This window comes from Cryptotermes secundus, unplaced genomic scaffold (genome assembly GCF_002891405.2).
Source record: "Cryptotermes secundus unplaced genomic scaffold, Csec_1.0 scaffold304, whole genome shotgun sequence".
NCBI lineage: Eukaryota > Metazoa > Arthropoda > Insecta > Blattodea > Kalotermitidae > Cryptotermes > Cryptotermes secundus.
Window position 1 is genome coordinate 2,701,503 of NW_019721521.1, and position 25,376 is coordinate 2,726,878.

The 25,376-nt window shown below is 41.6% G+C and overlaps 1 protein-coding gene across 1 annotated transcript in view; it reads left to right on the forward strand.

The window, feature by feature from the left end:
* The window catches only part of LOC111875451, a 300,676-nt gene that overhangs the window by 96,226 nt on the left and 179,074 nt on the right, over window positions 1-25,376 (forward strand). Inside the window, exon 4 of the mRNA XM_033755819.1 lies at window positions 11,128-11,182. Coding sequence (XP_033611710.1) covers window positions 11,128-11,182 — 55 coding nt within the window. The remainder of the gene's footprint in view (window positions 1-11,127; window positions 11,183-25,376) is intronic.

Genomic DNA, 25,376 nt, shown 5'->3' on the forward strand with positions numbered 1-25,376 from the left:
ACTGCGATAGAAGACCAGTAGACAGAAAGGCAGAGGGAGGATGATTAATTGTCTGAAGCAGCCACAGTATCATTAGCTGACACTGCGCCAAAATCAGCGTTCCTGTTTCTGCGCGAACTCTCTCCCTGTCTTACACCCGAATTTTTATGATTTTTTGTGTTTTATGATTCTATTACGCTGAGCCCGTGAATACGTCCTATTATGAATTTATAGTTGTAATTTCCGTGCGTGGTTTTCGGGTCTTTGTAGACGAGCTGGAAAGTCTGGGATATAATTTAGATTTCAATCCAATGAAACTGTTTTATTTAATGACACGCAATAGGCCTATTCTGTGAAGTTAATGGTAACTGCGGTTGTTTACTGCGGCGTTGACGTGGGTTCGTACAATGACAGTGGAAATTGTAACAAATGAAGTGCGAAGGGGTTAAGCAGGCAGGTAGATGCAAGATCCGGCCAGTTCCGTTCATTGTTCCGCACAACTCTGATTTGTTAAACGAAAAAGTAAACTCAAACGGAGCCTCCAGATTCGGAATAGAGGCCTTTGGAAGACGCCATATCTGTGACGATTAGTGAACTGTAATTTGATACCAGTCGTCCCGTTTCTGTTCCGTCATGATTGTATATATCACGCACATAAAACCATACAATAAAAAATTACTTTGTGTTCTCAATCCTCGCGGTTCTTGTACAGCTTAATTTTTAAATTCGCTTAGTGGGGGGTGGGGGTGGAGTCCATCTGGGTCCACTCGGCACTGCGGCCACTGATTGGCCTATTGTAGCTTGCCCCGGGTGATTATGATGATGGAGAATTTGGTGGAATGAAGATTGGCAGGGGAAACCGAAGTACTCGAAGAAAACCCGCCCCAGCGCCACTTTGTCCACCACAAATCTCACTTGACCAGACCCAGGATCGAACCCGGGCCACCACGGTGGGAAGCCAGCGACTAACCGCTTGAGCTATGGCGCGGCCTTTCTTGTACAGCTTGTGTTAATATTCGCTCGTCTTCATCTCTTTATTATATAACACTACAAGTTTCGGCCAGGGACTCGCGGTAGCGTAGTTGGTTGAGGCACTATGCTACAAGCCGGAAGGTCTCTGGTTCGATTCCCGATGAGGTAATTGGATTTTTCAATTGACCTAGTTTTACCAGCCGCCATATGGCCCTGGGGTCGACTCAGCCTTTAACAGAAATGAATACCAGGAATGTAAGATTTGAGGCTTTCACGGCGGTGACTATGAAGAAAGCAGTCTTCTGGGATTTGGCACCGTGTATATGTGGTGTTAACCGACNATATTCTTGTAGGTAAAGGGCGACCGGCGCATAAGAGTGACAACCTCACCACCATCTGTGAGCCGACTGTCCACAGAATGTAGGAGCCTCTATGGGCCTATGGGATAGCTTTATCTTTTACATGTTTCGGCCTAACTGGTCGTCATCAGGTGTATAAGATGTTGGATTGGAGGAACTGGCTGCTCTATTGTCACGCTATTCTGCTTTTGATTTTGATGTAAAATGCTTCTAAAATGTTTTATTTTAGGTTATTTTAGATTATCATGCCGTTGTTATGCAGTGTCTGGTGTATTTTTTGTTGTTGTGTTGGTTTTTCCTTTCCTGCTGTGTGTAGCTGTTCTCACAGGGCAACAGAATGCTGTAGTATAATATTAATAATAATTTAATTTAAATTTACTCCTTGTGCAAGACACCGTGCCAACAAGACGTATAGGTGGCGTGGAGGTAAATTTCCATACGTATACAGACTTGGACACTAGAAGCTGAAGTGTAAGCATGACATTCATGATGTTTCAACCTTCAGGTGAGGTATACCTCAATCACAATGAAAGAGGAACTTGCTGACTTCCACAGTTCACAAAAGCAACTACGAATAATAATATATTGCTTAATAATTTCTGTAAATTATTAATAGTAATTCAGTTATACATCTCAAAATTGTAAATAATATCATTCATTAAACCTGAAATTCAAATATATTTTGTTTAAAAACTGTATTTATTGTAATATTTGAGGTATTCACGGCGGTGACTGTGAAGAATGCCGTCTTCTGGGATGTGCCGCTGTATAGATATTTTGTTAACTGACTTTTCGGAGGAACGTATCGCCTCCATCTTCAGGATATAAGAAATCCGCGAGCGATGAACCAGCATTCAGTCCACAGACACCTGCTTACGCTGGCTCATCGCTTGCGGATTTTTTATACCCTGAAGATGGAGGCGATAAGTTCCTCCGAAACGTCGGTTGACAAAATATCTACACGGCGCCACATCCAAGAAGACGACATTCGACTGTATTTATAGTTTCATAGCTGCATCAAGCGCGTCTTTATTCTTTCATATGCAGGCCTATGTCTGTCTGCGGTGTTCTTTCTCACAGTCCCAAGAGAGACAAAAGAGAAAGAGAGAACAGAAGGAAAATGAGATTCTCGCGGTCCCGCCCTTCACCCCGACCAAGTTCCGAGCGAATTAAGCAGCTCGAATAGAGGGGACTCTTCCCACAAGGCCAACTAACCGGAGAAGCTCATCGCTCAGTATATAAGATCTGAGATTCGTTTATACCCTGAAGACGGAAGAAGAATGTTTCTGTGAAACTTTGTTACACATCTACCAGAATTTATGGTGTCACAGTCTAAAAGACAACATTATTGAGCACACGAATTTACCTTTACCTTTTCAGCAGAATATTATGTGACCACCTATGTACATAATTGTAGATTGAACTGATGCACTCCCTCCAATGAACGGAAAGAGTTTCGTTGTTTTATTTTCCTGATGGAATCTCTGATGAAGTTACCCTTTATGAAATGATACTTTGTGTGCTGATGAACTATGAATCGAAACTGGTTTCAATCGTGTTTACGGATAGAAAGCCACTCTGTGCGCCACAACATAAAGACATGGTTTTCTCCGGGTATTTCAGTTTTTTGCCTACCTTCAGTACATCAGATCTCTTTACTAGCTGTCCAACATGCATCACTTCATGGCATGTATAAACCACTTCCTGCATTTTAAATTGTCTCATTTTCTCCTCTAGGAAGATGAGATGGGCAGGGCATTTAGCACGAATGGGAGGAGAGGAATGCATAAGATATTAGAAAGTCAGAAGGAAAAAGACCACTAGGAAGACACAGACGTAGGTGGGTGGATAGTATTAATATGGATCGTAGAAAGATAAGATGGGTTGGTATGGACTGGATTGATCGGGATCAGCATAGGGAACAATGGAGGGGTCTTGTGAACACGACAATGAACCTTCGGGTTCCATGAAATTTTGGGAAGTTGTTTAGTAGGTGCACAACTGGTGGCTACTCAAGCAGGGCTCAGCTCCATGAAGTTAGTTATACAACTTCTTCATAACCCTGAACATACGTGTTATAGCGTCTTCAGCTCTTCATATATACATTTTCTGGCGCTTCGCGCACACAGTTCAGTAATTAGAACATATTGTAAAGTTAGTTGCAGCTATTGTTGCACGCTGTTTTATGTGGAAGTCGCGAAATTAGTTCTTCATTCCACCGCGTCACATACTCTGGTCTCGTGGACAGATCGGAGCTCAGTCACACTCACCCCTTGTTGGGAACGTCTCCCAGCCAGCACACAATGGGTAAGAAGGTGGAGAACTGCCAATTACTGCAGGAGGATTTGCATAATGTTTGTTGACATGCAATCTCCGAAACTCTGAAAATCACAGCACCCCGTCTCGTCGCTTCTCTCACATGCAGAGCGGATTACTGTCAGAAGCTTTACTCTCGTCTCCCTCTCTTATCTTGCCTGTTGGTGAGGCATATCATTTGTTTGTTCTTCTTATTACAGTATTAAAATTTGGTGTCTGTTTAGGGGACAGAGATTGTTTCTGTGGTTATCTAAACAAGATATTTTAGCTAAATATTTTGTATGATATCAAGGTCAGAATGACTGTGGCCTTCTAATTATGAATTTTACTAAACCATGACATCCGTTTCCCAAAAAACTGTAATGATTCATTTCTGTTTTTAAAATTATATCTTTCAGGTTTCGTAGCTGTGCTCACATGTTCCTTAACCTCCAATTTCATTAGTTATAATGCAATTGTTACACGTACTGAGATGGTAAGATAAGAACCATACGTAGAAGTTAACTCGTGAATGAGTACATTCATTCTATGTACTTAACATTAATATAATTCGCCAGCTTACTGGAATAATGACAGTAGGATGAATTTTGTAAGAGCCTCAAGAAACCTGCAAAGCACACTTCCCAAATATGTCAGTATCCAGGTTCTATATTTACTGAGTATGGTGGCAATGTGGGGGGACGCGGTAGCGCAGTTGGTTGAGGCACTATGCTACAAGCCGGAAGGTCGCGGGATCGAATCCCGATGAGATCATTGGATTTTTCAATTGACCTAATCTTTCCAGCCGCACTATGGCCCTGACGTAGACTCAGCCTCTAACAGAAATGAGTACCAGGAATCTTCCTGGAGGGATAAAGGGCGGCCAGCGCGTAAGGCTGACGACCTTACCGGCATCTGTATGTGGGAGCCTCGACCTCTCACACCCAATGGGCCTCAACGGCCTGTTACAGGGATAGCTTTACCTTTTATTGTGGCAATATTAAAAAGCTGGAGCAGCGTTTGAGGTTAACTCTTTCTGACGGACCCAGAAGAGTAGGTATCTCCAACCGCTTTATTAAGAGACTGAAACAGATCCAGTTACTGAAATGTTCTATTATTTTGGTTTTCTTTAGTCAGCTTCTGCACGAGCGCACAAAATGCGTCCGTTTGAACGAACGTCGTGACGTCCGTTGTAGAAATAAAGAAGAGAGGCGAATGCTAAGCTTTCTTCTGGCTCCATTGCAGACAAAAAACTACGCACCGCATTCTGCAACTGTGTGGTGTCCTCAGCAAAGTACGTTCTTTACAACGGGCGCGTTTTGTGTGCTCGTGTAGACGCTGCCTCAGAATACCGGATGATGGACAAAGTTCAAAACCCAGTAATCCCAAGTGTCACACACCATCGTCAGAACCCTTCAGAATCTAATTAAGTTTTTAATTCTTCTTCCCCCAGTTTTATCAGTTTTGTTTTACCGGGATACGGGGATGATTGAAATTATGAAATACAGAATGGCCAAGAAATAGGTGGGAAGTATGATGTCATTAAATGCATCCATAAGGAAGAAAGCCGGGAAGGAGTGGAGGAACAAGAGGAAGGTAAGAAGGACAAAAAGAGGAAGAAGAAAGCTGGCCTCTGTTCATATTTCTTATGCTTTCCCGCTTCCAAAACTGAAAGAGTTGATAAATACTACGCGTATATTTTTTACTCTGGCGCTACAGTCCCAATTTGGACCTAGTCCTACCTCCATGAAACTCTCCGTTTCACTTCGGTTTACTAGATCTTACACATACGGTAGGACTCCTTGGGCGAGTGATTAGCTCGTCGCAAAGCCTCTACTTGTAGACAAACACAGAAAAACGCACATAAACATCCATGCCCTGAGTGGGATTTGAACCCACGATCCTGGCTTCCGAGCGAGCCAAGACAGTGCATGCCTTAGACCGCTCGGCTACCGTGACCGGCCTACGTGTATATACACAGCTTAATATTTCTGGAGCACTCTTCCCGTATTTCGTTCTAACTTTTAAATTCGTGAGTGTTATTTCTTAATGGGGGTACGCGGTAGCGTAGTTGGTTGAGGGGCTATGCTACAAGCCGTAAGGTCGCGGGTTCAAGTCCCGACGAGGTCATTGATTTTTTTAAATTGACCTAATCCTTCCAGCCGCACTATGGCCCTGGGGTCGACTCAGCCTCTTAACAGAAATGAGTACCAGCCATTAATTAAATAATTTTCCTGGAGAGTAAAGCGCGGCCGGCGCGTAAGGCTGACAACCTTACCGCCATCTTTGAGCCGATTGTCTAGATAATGTGGGACCCTCAACGTCTCACAACCCTATAGGCCTTCACGGCCTGTTACAGCTTTACTTTTTTTACACTTTTATCTTTTAATGACCTCTAAAAATCGTGTAGAATTAATGAACTGAAGCAAGAACATCGGTCAGTGCAAATATTCTAAATTGGCGTTTCTTTCTTTGCATAACAAGAACACAGGGCCGAAATCATTGGAACTATAAACAAACGGGATTTTTTATTAAAGCTGGCATTTTTATGAAAATTGAAGAATTTGTCTTTTTATGTAGAACTTTTATTGGAGAAGAAGCGACTTCAGCAGCACGATCAAATATATTGTCACTTGTAGGGGGGACACGTGACGAAAATAACTGGTTCTAGGTCGGATGATTGGATTTACTGGCACTTTGTTTACAATCTCTCTTAATTACAATTAATACAGCGCTGTCGCTGATTTACGTAATTTACAGTTCACCGTTGCACACGCACTGGGATTCTGAGTTTCCACTAGTCGTCTCCTAGCAACGGATCTCAACACAGAAACTGTCACTTAAAATCACTATGAAGCCTTCTTGTCTGCAATCACTTTGTACTCCTCTGTCTTAATCTATACTCAAGTAATCTTCACAGTTCACCAAGGATGGGACAGCATAGTCGGTATAGCGAGAAACTACGGGCTGGACGCCCGAGGGGTCGGAGTTCAAGTCTCGCTAGGGTCAAGAATTTTCTCCACGTCTCTGGGGCCTACCGAGCCTCCTATAAAATGGGTACCGAGGGTTGTTTCCCCGGGGGTAAAGCGTCAGGGGCATGAAGCTGCCAACTCCCGTCCAACTAGTCCCGAGGTCAAGAAAATATGGATCTATACATCCACTCCTATACGTCTTTATAGAGTGGTGTTTAATCAATTAAGTATAGGGACAATTTTTTTCCCCCTTGGCACTACAGCCCCAGTGGGCCTAGGCCTACCTCCATGAACTTCTCCGTTCACTTCGGTTTTTCTAGATCTCACACATTCGGTAGGACTCCTTGGGCGGGTGATCAGCTCGTCGCAAGGCCTCTACCTGTACACAAACACAGAAAAACGCACATACACACAAAATAAACATCCATGCCCTGAGTGGGATTCGAACCCACGATCCCGGTTTCCAAGCGAGCGAAGACAGTACATGCCCAGGGATAATTTTGCCTTTACCTTTTTAGTCTCAACTGCTCTCAGCTTCTGAAATCACTTCTCTTATAAGCACTCTGCACAGACCCCACGGAAAATAGAGTCTGTATTGTTGATGACGTCACTGCGTTGCATAGCACTGTCCGATACTCGTGTAAATGTGTTTACCGAGCCGTTGCCTAGAAACGGATTTCATATTCCCGTTGTTCTATTGTTGTGTGCATGTGTTACTTAACAACGGTTGTTTCTGTGACTCAACAGTTCTTGCATGGAGTAGATACGCCACAATATTTTAACTGAATATGTACCTGCATGTAGGCCTATGAAGTCATTTGGTAGCAAGCATCGAATAACTGTTATCGAGAATAGGAAACTTCAGCAGTCTTGGAGTGTCTGAGAACGTGGCCATATCCTAACGATTCTTTTTCAGTTATTTCGAAAGCCATAAGACTTGCGGGAAAAATGGATAAGATATTAAGTGCTTGTTTCTTTTTTCTCTACAATGAAGTGTTCGAAACATTCTTCACTCACTCATGAAGCTGAGCCCTTCTTGAGAAGCCTCGAATTCTGCAGCTACTCAAGAACTTCCCAGCATTTATGGAACCCGAAGGTTAATTATCGTGTTCACAACAGCCACCCACTGGTCCCTTTCCTGAGCCAGATCAATCCAATCCATACAATCCCATCCTATCTCTCCAAGATCCATTTCTTATTTTCCACCCACCTACATCTGGGTCTTTCCAGTGGTCTCTTTCCACCTGGCTTTCCCACCAATATCTTATATGTATTCCTCTTCTCCCCCATTCGTGCTACATGCCCTGCCCACCTCATCCTCCTTGACTTGATCATTCTTAGCTGTGATAAATATTTAGCGAGGTGCATGCCGACACGGTCTTTCATTTGACATGTTATTTTTTGCCCAATTTTAACCAATATTAAGGTCAGCAAATCCTATTGAGACTAGCGAGTGTCAAACATTATGGAAATTCGTTCGGTATTTCTTGAGCCATCTTTCGGTCTTCGAAACACAAGGCAGCGGCTCAGGAAATGGTCTGTAATCTGTGGGAACGAACTGGAAAGTGCAACATGTGCAGGAGATATAGCAGTCTGCTCGGTGTTTACAAGACTTATCACTATGCGAAGCCACGTCTGCAATTATAGAAAATATATGTGATGTCACGTCCCTTAATATCTAGAACCCGAATTTTTTGATTAGTAAAAATATTCACCATTTTGTTCTCGCAACGCACAAACTTTCATGTGACAGTTACGAGATTCTACATCCTTTATTATATTTGTTAAATACGTATTTTTTTTTTAAAATTCGCTTAGGGGGGGGGAGTCCAGCTGGGTCCACTCGGCACGGCGGCCACTGATTGACCCATTGTACCTGCCCCGGGTGATTATGATGATGGAGAATTTGGTGGAATGAAGATTGGCAGGGGAAATCGAAGTACTGGGAGAAAACCTGCCCCAGCGCCACTTTGTCCACTACAAATCCCACTTGACAAGACCCGGGCTCGAACCCGGGCCGCCACGGTGGGAAGCCAGCGACTAACCGCTTGAGCTATGGCGCGGCCTAAATATGTATTATAAGATTCATCTCCTGTAGACCTATGAATAGTAACATTGTGTGTTCGGGTTTATTGACGGTGTGTTGTACAAGAGATAAGCAATATAATTATTTCCGTAGAGCTTAATTTACGGAAAACTCAGACAAGAACGGATGCGAAGAAAACAATCTTCTGGGATGTTGCGCCGTGTAGCTATTGTGTTAATCGACGTTTCGGAGGAACCTATCGCCTCCATCTTCAGGGTAGAAGAGAAGAAGAAATCCGCGAGCGAACCAGCGTAAACCCAGCTGGGATTACTCGACTGGACTCAGTATGTTGCACCTGCTCATTCTGGTTCGCTCGCGGATTTCTTCTTCTCTTCCACCCTGAAGATGAAGGTGATACGTTCCTCCGAAACCTCGGATAACACAATATTTACACGGCGCCACATCCTAGAAGACTGCTTTCTTCATAGTCACCGCCGTGAAAACCTCAAATCTTACAAGAACGGATATATTGGCCACTATATGATAATTGCGCTGCATAAGATTAGCTTTTATTATGTCTCTGGACAAGTCTCGGTACGTACTGGGACCCCACTGCTTAAGCGAAACGGATATACGTCTGTTGAATTCAAGGAAAGACAACAGGAAAATGTGGATGTTCTGAAGTTTCCTTTCAATGAAGACAATGCCGGCCGCGTTTCATGCTTAAAGAGAGGTCCAGCTGTTCCATTGATACGATCACTTCTCTCTGTATCATACTCACTGTTTGCGAACTTGGTAACTAAGCTTTGTCTATAGCAAATTAAGCTCCGATAACAAACATTACATTACATTACTAAGTATCCTGTGTAAGTTAGTTACGTGTAGTTCAGTACAAAGTTTTCGCATGTACCCAGACCAGAGACTCCAACATCCAGATCGATGTACGCTACAGGGTGGCAAAAATAACGAATTTCTTTAAAGAATGGTAAAATGAATGACTTGATAGATCTGAATGAAACTCGAGTAAGTAATGTTGAGCATACCTAAATTGTCTATTTGTACAAAAGGATTTTATTTACCCCTGTTACTTCGTCACAGAAAGAAAATATTTTCCATTTTCAACGTTATCAAGAAAATCTGGGACAACTTGTCACCTATTTTCCTTTGATACGACACGGATCACATAGAAAACGACGAGCCGAATAATTCTTCTATTCTTTCGTGTGTATTCGTTGCCACGGTAACGTTTTTACCGAGTCGTTGCCTAGCAGCGATAGGGGGATTCATGTACAGACACGCAGACTGATGGGACTGATGTATGAAGTACGCCGTTGAGATGGGCTCAAGTGCCGTGTTATACACACCAAGTATCATGAATACTGGTTCAAGCATTCAAAATTTTATGGGAGAGGGGAATTCACAGACACACCGACAGCATGGCGATCTCATAAGCCTCCTAATATTTTTCAAAATAAGAAAAATAGGCTGAAATATTAATTATGTTTATAATTTTGTTATTTTTTATCGGAATAATGTTGAATACCGCCCACATTTTCTTGGATTACTACTTTAAGCCGTGTTTTCCATTGATCGATGGATGAGTTATTTTGCAATGTGAGAGAGGCCAAATATTATCGATTTTTATTGCAGTAACTCCAGGGACTGAACCGGTTATCTCTGGTTTTTGTACAGTAATTGTTTAAATTCATTCCAGACATCGTAATCCAGAGGATTCAGATCTGGAGAATTTTTTTTGTGTTCTGTGGATTTGACAAATTCCGTTACAAGCTTCGTCCTATACTTTCAAAGCGCGGCTAAAATGAATGTAAGAATACACGTTTTTACATTCAAATGGGAAAATATGTTTTTCTGCATAACGAATTAACACAACCGAATAAATCCATTTATATACACACTCAGCTTCATTCGTGCACGTAAAGTCGTTCAGTCCTGCATTTCTTTGAACTTTCTTATTATTACGCCACCCGGTAATTTTGAGTTTCTTAGAAACCCTGGAAAATGTAGAAATGTCATGTACCTGCTTGTGTAAGGAAGACACGACTGTTGTTCTAAACAGCCAAAACTGTTGAAAGAAGTGTACCTTTTGTTTTTATGAAATATATATATTTTTATACAAAATTTGCATAATGTACAGAATTTTGTATGTAAACATGCATTCATTCACACAGAAACTGAAATCTTAATCATGTTCTTAAGTTTAGTCATATGTTTGTTATGCAAAATGGTTTAACTTTGCACCTTGATTACAGAAATAAGGGGCTTTCTCAAAATAATTAAAGGATTGACCGATAACGTGATCACAGAAATATGGAAATAAGAAATTAATACATGGTTTTGTCTATTCCAATCAGAGTACGAGGAAAGACAAACTTTTAATAAATAGGGAAACAAAAATTACAAAACTTTTCCATATCGATTTTATGTCAGCTAAGATATATTTTTAGGCTTATAGAAGCCCTTGCGATTAAACGTGTATAATTAAATGTTATTTTCTTTATTGCAGGGAATTCATTTACGCGTGGAGGAGGCGTCTGAGAACGAGACTTCGTGCACCATCTGTAAGTGACCATTCATTTATCCCACGTTTATTATTTAACTATAGTATTATTTAGTTCTTTTTACCAAGAAGATACATAGTCTACTATTAATCACTCTTCTGTTGGAAAAAAATTAAAGTATACTGGAACATGAAAACTCGTAAATTTTGCTAATGAACGGAGAGGATAATTATAAGGGTCTTCTGTACATCCGTATATTTTTCACTCGTTATGTACATATTTTGTCTTTGATTATATGGTATCTAATCCTGTGTTGTACATTTTGAGTTGGTCTCTTTCACCCCTCTGCTTCATGTTATACGCCTGACGTACATCAGTCTGTAATTTCATTTGTATTATCTGCTTAAACTTTTGAGGACTGAGAGACTAAACTTCACTACATCGACATAGAAATATTAGTTTCTTGAGCCTAACGTTGAGTGTAGTACGTTGTGCGTTCAAGTTCTAAGGTCTCCGATTTTTTTTCTCACACAATAATCATACAAAAAATTTGAAACTTCTGTCACTTTTCAACGTAATCTCCCTGCAGCCGTACGCATTTTTCACAACGTCGACGCCATGATTCCATGGCCGCTGCGAACGCTTCTGTAGGAGTCTGTTTTGACCACTGGAAAATTGCTGATGCAATAGCGGATTGAAAAACGGCATCCATGTCTCATCCATTGTCACAGTTGATGAAAAGAAAGTCCCATTCATGCCTTCATCATTGCCATGCGTGCAGCCTTGTGGTCATCCGCCAAAATTCGTGGAACCCACCTGGAGGACACTTTCCGCATTCGCAGGTCTTCTGGCAGGATTTTGTGCACAGATCCCACGGAAATGCCAACTTTGGAGGCGATGGTTTCCACACTCAATCGGCGATCCTCCAAAACAACTTTCTCAACTCGCTCGACCATGCTGTCAGACCGGCTGGTGCGAGGCCGAGATTGTTTTGGTTCGTTGTCACACGACGTTCGGCCTTCTTTGAACTGTCGCGCCCACGAACGCACATTTTTCACATTCATGACACCATCACCACATGTCTCACTCAACTGGCGATGAATTTCAATGGGTGTCGCACCACGCAAGTGGAGAGAACGAATGATTACTCGCTGTTCTTGTAACGAAAACGTCGCCATTTTAAGCATCAAAAACACTCCTCACACTCGCCGCTACCACTAGAGTTCTGTGTGCCATAGAGTTCTGCCATCTCTGTCGCGCATTCACAAAGAGTGCACACGTATTTTAAACAAAACCGCATGAGTCTATCTGCTCCCAGTCCTGAGAAAAAAAATCGGAGACCTTAGAACTTGAACGCCCCTCGTAATATGGCACGGCAATATTCACGAAAACAATTATTTCGGTATAAAAGAGCATAAAAAGAATGTTCTTGTAGGATTTTGATAGGCTTGTATGATTCCCTGCATTACTCATATATTAAGAGGAAAGACGAATTCTTCTGTGATATGGCAGCATCATTCGATGGTGGGCGCTGAAAGCGGTAAATTGCCTTTGATCACCATAACTTGAAAGTACACAGAAGGCGTGGAATATGGCGCTAAAATTGTGTTATGCGCAAGTATATCTGAAGCGAAAAATTCAGAATTAACACGAGTTAAATTTAAACCTGAAACGAACTAATTTGATCACCCCTTACATTTGTAAGTACATGAAGGCATATTTATACATGCGAGATATATAGGCCCTACGATTACCTTTCTGTTTCTCTGCGAACCACAAGTAAACAAGGATAAGCAAATGCTCCTTTGATTGTAACCTAAACACATGTGTGTTGTCCAGATAGGGTCACTATGAATTGCGTTCCAAATTGAGTGGTTATCAGCTGTATAACACAGTGGTCGCCTAACACCATCACTTTCGATGGTGCAAACCTAGTGAATATAGGTTTGTTACTGCTTTCCTTTTCAAATGAGTGAACTTTAAATTCTTTTTTGTGGGACACGGCATTCGTATTTTATAACATCCTGCACTTTTTGTAATTAAAAAAAAATTGTATCTTAAGTGAGTAAGCCAATTTTTCTAGGTACACCTGAGGCTATATTGAAACTCGCAAACAATACGGGCTTCAAAACGCATTAAAGTGAATAAAACTTAGAGACTTACCCTGCATGTCGGTGTCGTACATCAAGTTGCATCAGAATCTGTGAAAAATAGGGTCCCCTTAGCCTCTAACAGAAATGACTATCGGGAATCTTCCTGGGGGGTAAAGGGCGGCCTGCGCGTAAAGCTACCCATCTCACCGCAATTTGTAGCTGATTGTCTAGAAAATGTTGGAACCTCGACGTCTCAGAACCCTATGGCCCTGCATGGCATGTTACAGGGATAGCTATACATTTCTATGGAACCGACTTAAGGTTCGTTTAGGCTCTTGAATAAAGTGTTCGATAAAATGAATTAAAGTAACGAAAGTTCCACGCGTTAATACTCGTACAGCATAAATGCCATGTGTCAAATGTAACCGAAATCCAAAGGTTCAAGGTACATTGAGGCCTCTACACAGAGCGGCCTTTAAAATGAAACAAATGAACATGTTAAAAATGTTGGATTTTGTATGAATGTATGAGGGGTAGGCCTTCTCGACCCTTGCACCGCGACCTACAGTGGTCTATTGTGCTTCACTCTCACAGCTGTAAATATGAATTTCATTATCATATGGGATGTAATGCCGTGTAGTCCGATAGAAATCCACACGTTTTAGAGGATTTTAGACCCTGCTTACCGCCTGCTACTTTCTGGTTTCCTGCTTCGCTTACTCGTAGAGCCCTGATGATGGAAGACATACTCCAAAACGTCGGTGGACATCTACCAAACTAAACGACGTTACATGCCAGAAGACAGTACACTTCAATTCAATATAAAAGCGCTAGATAGAATTTGTCGGTGTACTACATCGACTTTCATAAAAACCGTTTAGCTAGTTTGGGAGCTGCTGCTTTCGGACTTAAAAATACAAGGCTTCACAAACTTTTTGATATTGAGAATCCCTAAACTGTATTCATTTACGGGACCTCATCTCTGCTGATCAAAGAAAACTGCAGTATTGCAGTTCTGGACATTTTTAAAACTGGCAGTTAACAATAATGAGGCGCTTCATAACTTGTACTCTTCTCCAAGTATAATTAGAATTATCAAGTCAAGGAGGATGAGGTAGGCAGTCTATGTAGCACGAATGGGGGAGACGAGGAATGTGTATAGGATATTGGTGGGAAAGCCAGAAGGAAAGAGACCACAGGGAAGACCAAGGCGTAGGTGGGTGGGCAATATTAGAATGGATCTTAGAGAGATAGGACGGGATGGTATGGATTGGATAGATCTGGCTCAGGATAGGGACCAGTGGAGGGCTCTCGTGAACACGATGATGAATCTTCGGGTTCCATAAAATGCTGGGAAATTCTTGAGTAGCTGCAGAATTGGCAGCTCCTGCAGAAGGGCTTAGTTCCAAGTAAGTGAGGCAGTTAACAATTTACACGGAATTTTCGAACTGACTGAAATTATTTTTACGACATATGAAGATAATTCTTAGTACCAAACCAGAAGGGAGACGAAAAAGAGAAAGGCCTAAACTGAGATGGGAAGAGGGAATGGACAAGGATGTCAAAGTTCTGGGGAAAATAAGCTGGAAAAACCTAGACAGGAATGGATAAATCTGGCAGAATTGTCGAAGAAAATCTGAGCCTCATAAAGGGCTGTTCTGCCACTGATGATGATGATAATGACGAGGAGGAGGAGGAGATCATTCTTTCGGTAGGTCATCTATTTCCCCCCACACACACACACATTTCAGCATTTACTTCAAATTGCAAGGTCAGATACACCACTGTACTACACAGTCAGTCCATAAAACATAAGCATCAGTTTAATGAAACTTTTAATTTACAGACAAACAACGAGTATAATGATTCCGGCGTTGAAGGATTGTTTTGTTTGGTTGCAAACACCTTCAAGAGAATACCGACAAGTGCTTCATTATATACAGTCCTGGCACTTAACTAACACTGATAATTTAGATATGTCGTAGTCTTCAGTGCTATGACACCGTGCAGTCTGATAGACGGTTACCAGCGTTTCGGAGGAAGATACCCAAATTACCTAAATTACCCTAAATACCGTAAGTAACTTGGATTTGAAATTTCGAGTAAAAATACTCCCACCTGTAGCACTAAGATTATCCAACAGCAAACTCAGACAATATATTTGAAAGCGTTTAATTGTGAGGCAGAATTAAAACGAAAAGTCATTATACACATGTATACTCAGCAGAGCACGTAAGCAGAGCTGCAGGATGTAAATTTACAGTAAATACAGCTAGCGTTCCTGAGTGCTCTCATATTTTCGTGTAAGGCAAGCGTCAAGAACTTTGAAGGGCCAAAGAAATATAGAAGCCCTGATAGGGATGTTGCATCCCTGCATGCGGTGTCTCACACGGCAGGTTATGCAAGTAGAGGCAACAGGAACTGCCAAATCACTCAGAATAACAAATTTGAAAGATGGGCGAAGTTGGTGCGACAGATTCACGCGCAGCGAAGCACCGTCACTCAGGCATCGAACATCCGACCGTCGGAAGATTCCAGTTGTCTTTCAGGGGAAGCTGCTGAACTTCCAGCAGTACGTTACTCAGTTGAGGAAGAAATAAAACTACGTATTTAAGCGCACAGAAAACGCAGATGATTGTCTACAAAATGTGGGAGCCTCGACGTCCCAGAACCCTATGGGTCTCCAAGGCCTGTTACAGGGATAACTTTACCTTTTCCTTACCAACATCCATAAGGAATTATTTTATCTTTTAATACTTCATTCATTGTAACAGATTTTACTGTTTATTTATATTCTTCATTAATGATTTATGCATTAATAATTGCGTGCTTCTTAAGCAACATAAATTTTCTTCAATTTTTCTCCTGTCACTCCGCCAAAATCACGGTCCTTATTCATTGCCTTCATAAGCATCGTGAGTTTCAAGATAGGTCAAAGGTTCAGTCCGTCTCACAGGAAAAATCTTCTGTCTCTGTGTCCCATTGGTTCTAAAGTTAAATCCGTGAGGCTTTCCTGTTTTAATTCATCCTTAAAGTATGTCGATGCTACTTCATACCGGACTCGTTTATACAGTCTCTCTAGAGGCCGCAAGAATGTTAATCATCGCTCTCACTGCAGTAAATTCCTGTCCAGTCAGTGCTATAACACGCAGGGACTTAGAATGAAGAAAACTTAAAGAGAGAAGCAATACGTCTTTTTAGTGTTCTTTTAATCCCACAATAACTACCGTACTTTGAAAAATAAAGAGCAAAATGCTTCTATTCATGTAAAAAGGTAAAACTATTCCTGTAACAAGCCATGGAGGCCCATAGGGTTGTGAGACGTCGAGGTTTCCACATTTTCTCTAGACAATCGGCTCACAGATGGCTGTAAGGTTGTCAGCCTTACGCACCGGTCGTCCTTTACCCCCAAGGAAGATTCCTGGCACTCATCTGTTAGAGGTTGAGTCGACCCCAGGGCCATAATGCGGCTGGAAGAATTAGATAAATTGAAAAATCCACCTCTTTGGGACTTGATCATGCAACCTTCCGGCTTGTAGCATAGTGTCTCAACCAACTATGTTACCGCGTGCTCCCTCATTTAATCATGTAGAACGAGGAAATGTCGGAATTTTGAACACAATCCTAAAAAGCCCACCTTCTCAGTTAAGTATAACTTTCAACAATGTAGCATTGTCTCAGAATTAGTGACTAACAGCAGATCTTAAACGCCATCGTAACATGGAGTGTCTCGGCTAGCGCTATTTCGTAACTTCAGAGTGTCCGGAAAGTTTGGAGTAGCTAACTTACTGCAAAGAATGATGTGTTTATAGCATTTAAAATATTTTGTTCTGATAGTCTAATTGTGACAAGTTTTTCGTGGGTTCTAATGTCGCTAACAGACCTTAACCTGTCTACAGAATTCATTTTTCAATTTCTTAAGACTGTGTTTTATTTATTGTTAGCCTGTTTTTTTTTCTTTTCTTTTTTTCCATTTCTCAGCTATCCGAAGTGTAACATGCCATCTCGAGAACCATTTCGAGCTGACGTACACAACCTGTATGGTCCCGGCAGGCTGCATATCATTCCTCCTCATCTTGGACCGTTCCACTCACACGGTCAATCAGACTGGTCCCTCCATCCCTTCAGTGTTTGGTCTCACTCCCCTCTTGCAAATATACCCTTCCTCTTGAGGGGGTGGGAAAGAAACAGTTGAGAGTTCATTTAGTCAAGACCCTTGGTCATATCACGTTCCTCAGGAGATGTAAAGCTGAGGACAATTGTTCTTTCTGGATACTCGACAAGCCCAGGAACTCGGTTATCACATGTGTAGCATACCACAGTTAGAACCCTTAAAACTGACCACATATACTGCGTAGTTTCGTGGGTTTACACCCCTTTTCCTTGAAAAATATGTTCAGAAACTTATTGTGTGGCCGGGGCGTGGAGCTGACCACTCACCTCCATCAAGTTCAAGAAAACGTGGATCTGTACATTCACTGCCCTATATGTCTTCATGGTGTAGTGTTTAATTAGTTAAGTACAGGGACAAATTTACCTTTTATCATGTGAGTAATGTAATTTTCTGTTGCTGCAATGGGTAGTTGCTTTAAGCACAGAACGAAATACTTCCTTAGATTACATTTGCATTTAGAGATGAAGTTCGAACTTTTAACTGGCATAATAATGCTTTCATTTCGAAACTTCTTCTGGTCAGAAGTTTCATAATCTTTACTTTCTCCCAGATTAACAAAACTTCGCAATCTATTTCCTTTTATTCGATTAATTATGTGATGGTTGGGATCTGTTCATTCTGTTCCAACAGTGGGCAATGACGTCACACTCTTAGGGAGGCGCATGTGGTAGGCGGGAAGGGTAGAACCTTTTCCCTGCCGACAGTTGCTTGTAATTGTGCGGGCTTGTCTCTACGGTTCAACTGTAAACTTTATTCTTCAATCTTGCGTGTTTAATGAGGCTTTTCTGACAGGACAGCTCACACAAGCCTTCATTTTCATATCGAAACATACACGTATTACTGGTAATGTAATGTGGCAGATATTTGTCCCTCTTTGTAAGATTTGAGGCTTTCACGGCGGTGACTATGAAGAAAGCAGTCTTCTGGGATTTGGCACCGTGTATATGTGGTGTTAACCGACATTTTGGAGGAACGNCCTCTTGTTTAACATTATCCATTTGGTTACAACAAATTGGGTAAAAGATAACAGTTCTAAGTGGCTGCAATTAAATATGGACCTAACCAATAAATCTTAGTTAAGTATTGTTCAGGTACTTAAAGTTCTCTACTTGTAACAAATATTTATGTGGAAATACTCGTACATTCCTGCGGGTCGTAGAAATGTGAATGCGTGTTGAAGTGAGATGGGTCCAACTAGTTCGGCACAAATTTCACCAATGTTTTGAATAACACCCTCGTAACTTAAAAATTCAGAGAAGATTTTGTCTCGAAATATTTGTCACTTAGAAATCCGAAGTGATAGTTTCAAATGTAAATGTAAATTATACGGAACTAATGTAATAGCAAATGAGAATTAAACGAGAAATCTCGTCTTTTTTTTTTTACACAATTTTCTTCTCCTGTAGTCTCCCCCGTTTCTTTCAAATCGAATATGTTAATAACATGTTCAGGCAAAGGTTTAACACAATTTCTCACGAATAGAACATTCTGCTCTATGTCTTTAACAATTTACAATTCTTAACGTCTCCTCTATTCATGTTAGGTAAAACTGTAGGCCATTCAACTATGGAACAACTCGAAACACAGCGAAGTCTTGTCATTCTTACAGTCAGGCCATTAACCTAAGCAACAGAAAAAGCTTTTCCCCAAAATCAAACACTACAACAGGAAACTTGATACTCTGGATTAGAGAAAGAGATAGTTAAAAAAACTGTTTGTTCTAACCCCTTTAGGCGGAACAAACATCAGACACAGTTTTGAGTCTCGGCCTCTTGTCAAGCACACTTTTGTCGGTGGCTGGAAACAGAGGACAATGGTGGGTGTAATTCCTTCGAAACTTATCGAACAATTGGTCAGTCAAACCGAGTGTCTCTGTGTGCGGTCTCTCAACTATGTGGGATTGTACTGGCGGGACAAGCCAGTAAAGCATATGAAAGAGTTCATACGGCCTGGTTCACGGGCGTGACAGTGGCGTGCTGCTCATTTTCTAACCAACCAACCAACCTCTTTCATATTGCACTGCGTTTCCGGTCTGTTCACATGGTTCAACTGCTTAATACATTGACCAAATGAAATTCTCATCAAAGGCTTCTAAGTTGTTCTTCTTCTACGGATTAGACAATTATTCTATTTCGCATAACAATCGTATCTATTGAATATTTTCGACACTCAGGTATGCTTCCTTAGATGAAGATTCAGCCCATCACAAGATCTCTTCCATAGAAATAAAATATAATTCTCGAATAATCATCACATCACATATTTAGAAATAATTGTTTATTTCTCAGCGACAATATTATTATTGTTATTATTATTATGGCTCTACTATCCTTTGTTGGGTCTTGGCCGCTTTTTCGGTTTCTTGATCCTCGTACACAGTCGGCAGGACTCCTTGGACGGGGATCGACCCGTCGCAAGGCCCTTAACTACTCAAGCACAATAGACCACTGTAGGTCGCGGTGAAAGGACCGAGGAGGCCTACCCCTCATACAAGGCTCATAACTCCACACAGAACAGAAACACAGAATAAACACGCACAATACAGACATCCATGACTTGGGTGGGATTCGAACCCATGATCCCAGCTTTCGACTAGCGAAGACGGTTAATGCCTTAGTCCGTGCATCCACTGTGATCGCCATCAAAAATATTACACGTAAAAAGTAAGTAAAAGTAAGGGCACCCTTGTAACAGGCCGTGGAGGCCCATAGAGTCGTGAGATGTTGAGGTTCACACATTTTCTAGACAATCAACTCATAGATGGCGGTAAGATTGTCAGCCCTACGCGCCTGCCGCCCTTTATCCCCAAGAATATTCCTGGCTGAGTCGACCCCAGGGCCATAGTGCGGCTGGAAAGTTAGGTAATTGAAGAAATGCAATGACCTCATCGGCGGGATTCGATCCCGCAGTCTTCCAGCTTGTACCATCATGCCTCAACCAACTACGCTACCGCGTGCCCCTGTAACATAATAGCATTATTTATATGGCCTTGTACTGAAATTCTGGTTTCAACACTTCTTGGAATGTGAAGATGTGAACGGGCGTAGGGAGTGGATGGGAGTAAAAGCAGTTCATAGCTTCCGTATCTCAGCTTATTGCAGTAGGTACCGTGTCTAGAAGTATCTCTCTAGGTACGTAGAAAACGAATGATATATCGCGATGTCTAGGTTTATACATAAGCATTAAATTGTTACGACTGTAGAGTGGAAACAATTTCTGTATTTCTTAAACAGGAATTATAGTGAATATAAAACTTAAAGAGGCTTCACCACACATTTCTAATGTCGTAAAATTTCTAGAAAAGTCAAGAGGACCATAAACATTTACAGCGTAAAGTCCCCTCCCACACACTCACACACCCGTCTGTCATCTGCACGAAACTTTTCAGCTTTCATGTTCAAGACAAATGTTTTATGTTGCATTTGAGGTTCTCGCAGTGGTGAATATGAAGGGTTCGCCTCATCTCCAGGGTTGAAGCAAGAAACCGTTAGAAAAACACCGTACTCTTCAAGAAGCAGCCTGTTTTATCAGTATGCTTATTTGTTGTTACAGAGGTCTGAAGCGTAATCCTGCACTGGACCATGTTACATTGCGCGGTCAGCGTTGTTCGCACTGACCAGGCAGAAATTGCTCTCCTTTTACATGTTTTCCATATTGATAAATGTTTCAAATCAAGTCGCGGGGGCTTATTTAGATGTGTATTTTATGTTATCGCCCGGCGCTACCAGATTTTCTGAGAAGTAGTGGTCTGGAACGGGGTCCACTCAGCCTCGTGAGGATAACTGAGGAGGTATTTTAAGGAAATAGCGGCTCAGGTCTACAAAGCCGAAATTAACAGCCGTGGGAATTCGCTGCGCTGACCACGCGGCACCCTCTGTCCTCTAAAGTTGGCATTAACTTCGCCTACAAATGGCGGTCGCACGGTTGGTATAGTTCGCTTGCGGACTAAAAGCCACAAAGTTTTTCTAGATCTCCCAAGCAGTCTCTTCCATTAGTGTTTTCCGACTAAAACTACGTATATATGTATTTATCATCTATATACAGTTATGTCCCGTCCATCTCAATCTCCTTGATAGAAATAATATTTGCCGAAGAGTATTGTAAAAGTCAAGCGGCCTCTGTAGTCTAGGGGTAACGTTCCCGCCTCATGACTCAAGGTGCGCGGGTCGTGGAATTTTTAAGGGCGGAAAAATTCAGGGAACAAATCCTCCGGGAGGGACTTTAAGCCTTGGGTCCCGTGTCATAGATTTACGGCACATAAAAGATCCTCATGTCTCTAGGAGACCTCTGAGCAAAATTAGTAGACAAGTTTCCCGCCCAAGTAGTTTTCAATGCCTCTGGTAGATGGGGGAAATATCAGGTACCGAGGGCCGACCTCGTTGGCTGAACGGGGCTGATAGCACGCACCAGCACCGGTAGGGTATGGCGACTGGTAGAATGTCAAAAGGGGACGTACAATAGACTATTAGTCGCGATGCATGGGGAAACCCACCCCCCTCTAATAATAATAATAATAATTGTAAAATGTCAGTAAGCTAAAATTATCATTCTCGACTTGCTTATTTTATTCTTTGAAACGTGAATGTTGCGAACGCAGCAGATGTATATACGTAATGTTTAGAAGACCGGGGAAGTGCGTTTGAATGCCACAGCCGTATCTAAACAAGGAGGGATAGAGACCAATTACATCTCAGCAACATTTAGCTTCCCCTTGTGCAACTCTCACAGAAACCAAGAAAATGTTTCCGCCGTATTGTTTGAGTGCTTAATTTCTTGAACTTCGTCTCACCCATCCCCATGCTATTAACTAGTGTCGGTTCTTTACGAGGAAAGAAGCAAAACGAATTCTTGGATGGTCCCCTCGTTCAACCTCCGACAATAAGTATCTGGAACATCTGTCGCACCGCTTTCTGTCTGCAAGAGCTGTTGTCACTGTCCAGCGCCCCCTCCCCACCACTTATGTCTGTGGGCCTATTCATTGCAGCCCAGCTTGAAATGAAACCGTCAATAACTGCTGTAGTCTTTCACCAGTGCACACGGAGGTTGTATAACTGAAGAAGTAACAATAAATCTTGTTCTGCATGTGGGAACTGCCAATCGTATTCTTTCTGACCTGGATGTTTTTATTTTCATATTTCGCTTCAAAAGAATGCCGTCCTTATTCCTGTTATGTGGAAATGGGAAAGCACGTTCTGGGAATCGGTTCTTCACGCGATGCCTCCCAGGTCTGAGCAAGCATAGTACTGTCCTCTATTGTACAAGTGAGAATGCCTTTTTGGTTGATGGACACACACAGAGCCTGCCCAGTCAGTCTTTTTCAACATATAAGGCGTGTCAGACTATGAGCAAGTTAACTGGTTAGTATTTCTTTTAAATACCTTTTATCAAGTCTAGAAGGTATTCGACGTCTGTGCGTAGAGCTCACGTGTCTTCCTGGCATGGTACACACAGAGACTACTACGAGTATACAAGTACTTCATACCTTACATCGAGTTTATCCGTTATGTTCTTTTAAATGTATGCTTATGAAACTAACATGAGGAATAATTTGCCTATATGTTTGAGTTAATTGTCACTGTGCACGAACTTGGCAGTCCCCAGCGTTAGCTGATTGCAGTTAGGTACATGCTACAATTAGAAGTTCAACTAACTGGAGTGAACCAAGAGCTTTTCTTGTTATTGGACGGGCGAATCGATATAATTCCTTGTTGGTAATTCGAAAATAATTATCGCTTCTTGTTGGGGGGAGTCATACGTCGAAACTTTTTTTCTTCTGAAACTAATGTGAACCTACAGTGGGTTGAAGTACAGTCACAGCGCCTACATTAGCGCAGATATGACTGTCCCTGCACTGTGTAGTCTGAGCTCTGGTGTCCTCCGTTTGATTTGATTACACTTTTTGCTATGAGGGTTGCAGAATAGACGGAGAGGGTACAGAAATGATTTTCAAATCTGGACATGTGGGATTGAACTGTGGGGATGCAGTAAACCCTCCAATACGAAAGTTTTACAAATGTTCCAGTCAAAAATGTTACGCTCAATAACAACGCTCCATGGTTCGTATGCAATCAAACCCTTCATGCAGATCTCGGAATACCCTTAATAAAGGAAGTCATCAACAAAAAGCCATCAAATATAGAGACCGCATTGTTGACCACGACAACCGTCTAATAAATGAACTCGCCGCCCAACCCCTGGTGAACAGAAGACTCCAACGTCATTGGCCGGAAGACCTAATCTAGGCGACGCGTGAAGACCATCAGTGGATGCTAATCACAAGCTACTACGGCGCCCGGACATTTACTTATTGCTCTGTTGTCACTAGAGTAGATCGTAAATTAGCAATCAAATAAATAAATAAAAAAATCTGTACTTGAGGCAATGATGTGTTAAAATAGAAATCGCATAAGATAACTCTATTTTCGCACTTAGGTGGCGTTTTGAATTCAATTCAAAAACCAATCATGCTGTTTACTCAAACGTCACTACTTAATACCAAATGTATTATCCTAATTAATTTTGGTTATACACATCCTCTCCCCCCCCCTATACTCCGAAGTATTTCTTGGCAAAGAAATTATGAATTTATAAGGTACATCCTCCATATAGTACTTACTTCCTGCTGAGAATTACAGTTGCAGTGAACTGATTATCAAACTTTCCTTTGCCGTGTCACATTTAAAATCTTAAAAAGAAGATTATTTAATTAAATTGCGGTTAGAAGTATTATTGTTAGGTAAGGTAAAAGTAACGTTGTCCCCTGTGCTTAACAAATTAAGCATTACGCCATGAAGGCGTATGGGGGAGCGGATTATTGCTAAGTACGATCAGTAAGTTATTTAAGAACTACAATATATCGCATTTGTAGATAATCGAACCGTAGATTAATTGACTATGTCTTGGGTTATTTCGTGACGCCCTTAGGCCTGTAGAGTAAGGCCAACTAAGACGGGAAGAGAAAACTGACTCAAGCCAGTGTGTCTGAAAATTTCTAAGAAGACGGTCATAGCCGTTTTGAAGGTACTGGCTCTGAATTCGCATGAGGAAGTTCACAGAATATATCGACAGGATGTTCTGATGTCCTTCCGGGATTGGAATCAGTTGCCTCCAGATTTTAAAGTTCAGGCTGTTACTGCTACACTACATGAGACTATTTGGTCTATCGAAAAGTTCAAATTTTAACATTTTTCATAATCCGTCATCTGTAAGATTGGATGCTGTTAGTACCCCAAATTTGCCAGTCACAAATTTTGAGGCAGAGACCATTAGGGTAGAAATGAGATATTTCGCTACAATCGGCCTTGCTATGGAAATGGAATGAAAACTCTTCAGTAGGTATAATAAGGAAAACAAAATTAAGTTCTAGATCCATAATTTTCTTCGATGCTAAATTCCGCACTCAAACTCATCTAAACTTGCTTCACCGGTCTTTTGCGAACGGTCGATGAGGCGCTTGCGCGGTTACGGAGCCTTTGTCAATATCCTACGCAAGCTACGTCTATCTTTCCTCTCATCTTAAAGAATTACTTTTCGGCTAAAAGTTTCTGATTTGATGTGGAACTGGGGATATTGTTTGGACTTTGTCCGTCGTATAGAGTTTCTGCGTGTCAGACCAGCTCTCCCTAACGGGACTAATGGAGTACGAACTTTGTTTCTCCTTGCATGTGATGACGGAAGTAGAGCCAGTTTCCGAACCGTTATGGTTTTGAGAAGTATTCAAGATGACAGACAAAAGTCCAAGTTAAGATTTATACTTCTTTTTTCATCATGTCTGCCAGTTTTATATTCAGTTTTACAGCCCGCAACTCTCCTGTGAGTTTCATGGAATTGAAGCATGTATTGAACGTTAAGAAGGATGACGTAGGAGTGCGGGTAGTGTTTTAAACTACCTTGCTTAAACTACAGACCTTGCGAGGGTTAAAACTACTTATGACCGATGAGTCGTATGAGGATGTGACTTAGTTAATAAATTCAAAGAAATGTACAG